This window comes from Spermophilus citellus, assembly GCF_964194105.1.
Source record: "Spermophilus citellus genome assembly, chromosome: 3".
Classification (NCBI taxonomy): domain Eukaryota; kingdom Metazoa; phylum Chordata; class Mammalia; order Rodentia; family Sciuridae; genus Spermophilus; species Spermophilus citellus.
This window is the reverse complement of record NC_138184.1, coordinates 90,597,051-90,600,958: the sequence shown is the minus strand read 5'-3', so window position 1 is coordinate 90,600,958 and position 3,908 is coordinate 90,597,051. Positions and strand designations below refer to the sequence as shown.

The 3,908-nt window shown below is 55.7% G+C and overlaps 1 protein-coding gene across 1 annotated transcript in view; it reads right to left on the bottom strand.

Annotated features, from left to right (window-relative positions):
• Nucleotides 1-822: 822 nt before the first annotated feature.
• Nucleotides 823-3,908, bottom strand: part of DNAH10 (dynein axonemal heavy chain 10) — a 114,200-nt gene continuing 111,114 nt past the window's right edge. Inside the window, exons 76-79 of the mRNA XM_081285689.1 lie at nucleotides 3,726-3,893; nucleotides 2,475-2,655; nucleotides 1,380-1,525; nucleotides 823-1,044 (exon numbers count right to left, since the gene is read on the bottom strand). Of these exons, the coding sequence (XP_081141815.1) occupies nucleotides 898-1,044; nucleotides 1,380-1,525; nucleotides 2,475-2,655; nucleotides 3,726-3,893 (642 nt within the window). The 3' untranslated portion in view covers nucleotides 823-897. The remainder of the gene's footprint in view (nucleotides 1,045-1,379; nucleotides 1,526-2,474; nucleotides 2,656-3,725; nucleotides 3,894-3,908) is intronic.

Sequence of the window (3,908 nt, the reverse complement as noted above, 5' to 3'; positions counted from 1 at the left end):
TGTTCTGTGTCTTTTATTAAACCACCTGGGGGAGGGCCGGGAGGGAGCCCAGGTCGGGGAGAGAGCGCCCATGGTTAAGGACAGCCATCCTGCTGCCTGGTGCCAGTCCCTAGAGTTCTGGAGAAGCCACTTTTGCCTTTCGTCCAACTAGCTGTCAGCCACCCCTCCCCTGGTGAAAAAGCAAAGCTTCTCCAGCTGGGCCTGGAGCCAGCCTCTTGGGCCCAGAAGGAAGGGGCACCAATGGCCACTGGTCCTGGAGGTGCTAAGTCTGCACCCAGCCGTGCACAGACCCAGTGGGTTGGGCAAGGAGCTCAACAGCCCCACAGACCCAGCAGGCAAGAGGGCGCTGGAGGGGGGAGATGGCCGCAGGTGACTGGCCGTCACACACTGGGTGTCATGTGCATCAGCTCACGGGGGCACTGCCTGACCCTCAATAGCTTCAGCCCTCTGGGCTGACACCTCTGAGAGGAGCCCCTGCTTGGACAGAAGCCCCTGTGGGAGTCAAATGAGGGGCTAACTCTGGCTCTTAGGGTGGACTTTCTCAATACAGAGAATCCTTTAAAAAGCAATTTGGGGCTGGGGCAGGGGCTCGGGGGTGGAGCATTTGCCTAGCCCGTGAGGCCCTGGGCTCAATCCATAGCACTGCATATAAATAAAGGTCCATTGGCAACTAAAAACAAATATGTATATATTTTTTAAAAGCAATTTAAAAAATACAACCATTGAGTTAATTTAATGGAAAAAGATTCAAATACTGATTTTAAATGAAAGGAAAATCAGGGTCATCCTCCCTGCCCCCAAGGCCCCCCAAGGAACGACAGGACTGAGGGCTCTTCAGGGAGCAGCAGCGCTCAAGACTAGAACTCACGCATTGCCCTGGTTTCCTTCACCCCAAGGTTAGTCGCTATTCAGGGTGAGGCAGACCCCCTGCAGCACCCAGTGAGAAATGTGCCTGGTGGTAAAGAGGTCGGCCTCGAAGACCAGGCCGACCCCCATGGCGTTCCTTCTCATGGAGGTGGTGTAGACAGGCGTCCGGAAGGTGTTCTGCAAGGGAAGGGCAGGTGAGCAGTCGTGGAGGAGGAAGCTCAGGGCTGGAGAGAGGTTCAAAGCTGGGACCTGGCCCAGGCCACATAGGGGCTCTTGCAACCCAACCAATGCAACTACTTCCTGCCTCAGTGTCTGCAGAATTTCACAGGAAGGGAGGAAGGTGTCCCCACACCTCAGGTCTGAACTGCAGCCTGACACCTGTGCCCGTGGCTGTTATCAGGTCCCCAAGGCTTCCCCAACCCCACAGAGGTTTCCAAAGGCCTGACTGTGGAAAGCACCTCATCTACCCCCAGGTCAGACGGGAAGGTGCTGGAGAAGTAGGAAGGCTTCACCTGCAGCTTCAGGCGGTGCACCTCAATGGGGATGATCTTCAGGATGGGCAGGTCCACAACCAGCACCTTGGGTTTGCTCTTGATCAGACATCCCCTTTCTATGTCCCAGTCAGCACCTTCTAGGTATAGTCCCGAGACAAAGCACCCTGGAGACAGTAGGGACAGGCCCAGATAAACAAGGAGGCCTCCGCCACCCTGCCAGTGGCCACTCCAGTGGTCATGCAGGTGGAACAGGCACACAACCTCTGCCCCGCCTCCTCACACATGCCTGGAACACAGCCAGGCCTTTCTCCGTCACTTCTGCCCTGCCTGCCTGCCTTTGTAAGAGGAACAGTGGGCCACAAGGGAGTGGGCACAGGGTGGGCACGCAGCCTCAGACCACCATGGGTGCTCAGGCTGCAGAGTTGAGTAGCACCTCGTCAGAGCTGGCAATCCAGCTCCTGGTGAGCCACAACGGCCAGGGAGCCACAGAGAAAGTGCTCTCTGGGGTGGCAGGCACATGAAGAAGACAATCCTTTGGCCCCAGAGAGTGGCAGCCAGATACATGCCTTGCCTCTGAGCCCTGGCTGGGCTTCTGCCGCTGCCACCTAGGAGCTGCACCTTAAACCCCTCTCATGAAGCGGCAAGCGGGGTTCACTCCTTACAGTTAAATGGCCTCTGGCCAAGGCCCCAGGGAAATGTGATCTCAGCTATTCTTTTCATAGCAGTACTCAATGTCTTAGGGATCTGAAATCATGGTATAATATAATGGTTCCAACAGTTAGCCCATACTGCCCTCTGGCTCCCCCCGTCCCTGGCCCCCTGGAGGTTTACAGGGAAGCCACCCAGTGACCTTTGCAAGAACTAATTCTGACCTAGGAGCTCATTTCCCACAGGCTAGCATCGCATCCAGGCCTCCCCTGACATTAGCTCCACGGCTCTCAGGGACACAGGTACTGGCCCTCCTGGGCGGCAGGAAAGGGCACACGGACACAGCGATTTTTAAACATGGCCAGCCCATCGTGCCCCACACTGCAACTGCCCTTTGAATTCTGGGTGGCTCTGGGGGAGAAACCCCAAATAAGAGGCCAAGACTCCCTAACAAGCCAACCGTACCTTGTCCTGCCCGCTCATTCACCTCTTCTGCATCTTGGAACTTGGTCACTTGTGTGAACAGGGTGGACCGGTCCAGCGGCCAGCCATTCTTCCGGCAGGTGGCCTGCACCAGGGCTGTGAGGTAGGACTCTGGGATTTGTAGTCCTGACAGCCACATCACAGGGGGCTCACCCTCATTGACCTGGAGAGAAAAAGGCAAGTGGTAGGAGCCAGGGCCACTGTCAGACGCCAGGGTCAGAGCTGGTCATGGAGGGTCAGCACAAGATAAAAGATGTATTCCACCTTGGCAGCAAATTGGTGGTGCTGGCTTTGGTGGCCCACTGGGGAAAGGAGCTGGACCATCACGTTCCAGGTGGGTTCAAACAGAGCCACAGAAGGACCCAATCAATCTCCAGTAAGGTTCTCATCATCTTCAGGTGGGGAGCTCCAAGCCCAGGCACCATTACAGGCCACTGATGTTTGACCACATGAAAACCTAAAACTCTTCTGTGGAAAGGGTGCCACAGTCAAAGTCAAAAGGCTCTGGATGAGCTGGAGGAGCACGTGCAACCTGGCACCCAGAGGCCAACTCCTCTGATCCACAAGGAGCCCTTCAACACCAGCGGAAAAGATGGAGTCCTCAGGAACAGCACAACTGAGAACCAAAACACAGCCCAAGAAAAATAAACGCAGACTGTGCAGAAACTCGTAAGATACACTCAGCCCACCACAGCTAGAGAAATGCAGAACAAGACAATCCACAGCAGTTTTCACCTGTCAGGGAGGCAGAGACCCAAAATATAGGTGGCTTCCCCTCGTCTAGAAAACCTCCTGACCACCAAAACCTGAAGGCACAGTCCTCAACCCTTCCCCCCGCTGGAATGGACTCGTGAATACACTGGTGTGAGCATTCACAGACGTGCGCGCCAGCATGTTGCACAAACACACCACCAGAAGCACATGGGAAGTGACCACCTTGACACCCATCGGAAGGAGAGCGGATGCCAAATATCTGTGAGGCGTGATGCCTCAGTTCCCAAAAAGAGCCAGTGGGATTAGGGTGTGCTGGGCCAGAACGAGGCTCGAGGCTCATCCAAGACAGGGTGCCCAAGCGAGCAAGGGATGCTTCAGAGTCAAAGACAACGCAGGAAAAGAGCCCCACGTGCTTGTGGGACCCAAGGACATTCCTGTGGCAATATTAACTCCTGCAGAGGTTGCTTCTGGGGACAAGGGTGGGAGGCGGCTGAGGGAGGCAGGGTGGCTCCCACTTACCCACAGCGTGTACTGGCTGAACCGCCGCAGGAAATAGATCATCCAGTTCCCCAGGGACTTCAAGGTGTCCGGGGCCAGCTTCCTCCAGATATTAGGGATATGCCCAATAAAAAGAGACCTGGCGACATCATCTAGCTCATTGCTCATCCCGACCTCTCCAGCCAGGGCCTGTTGCGGAATCGA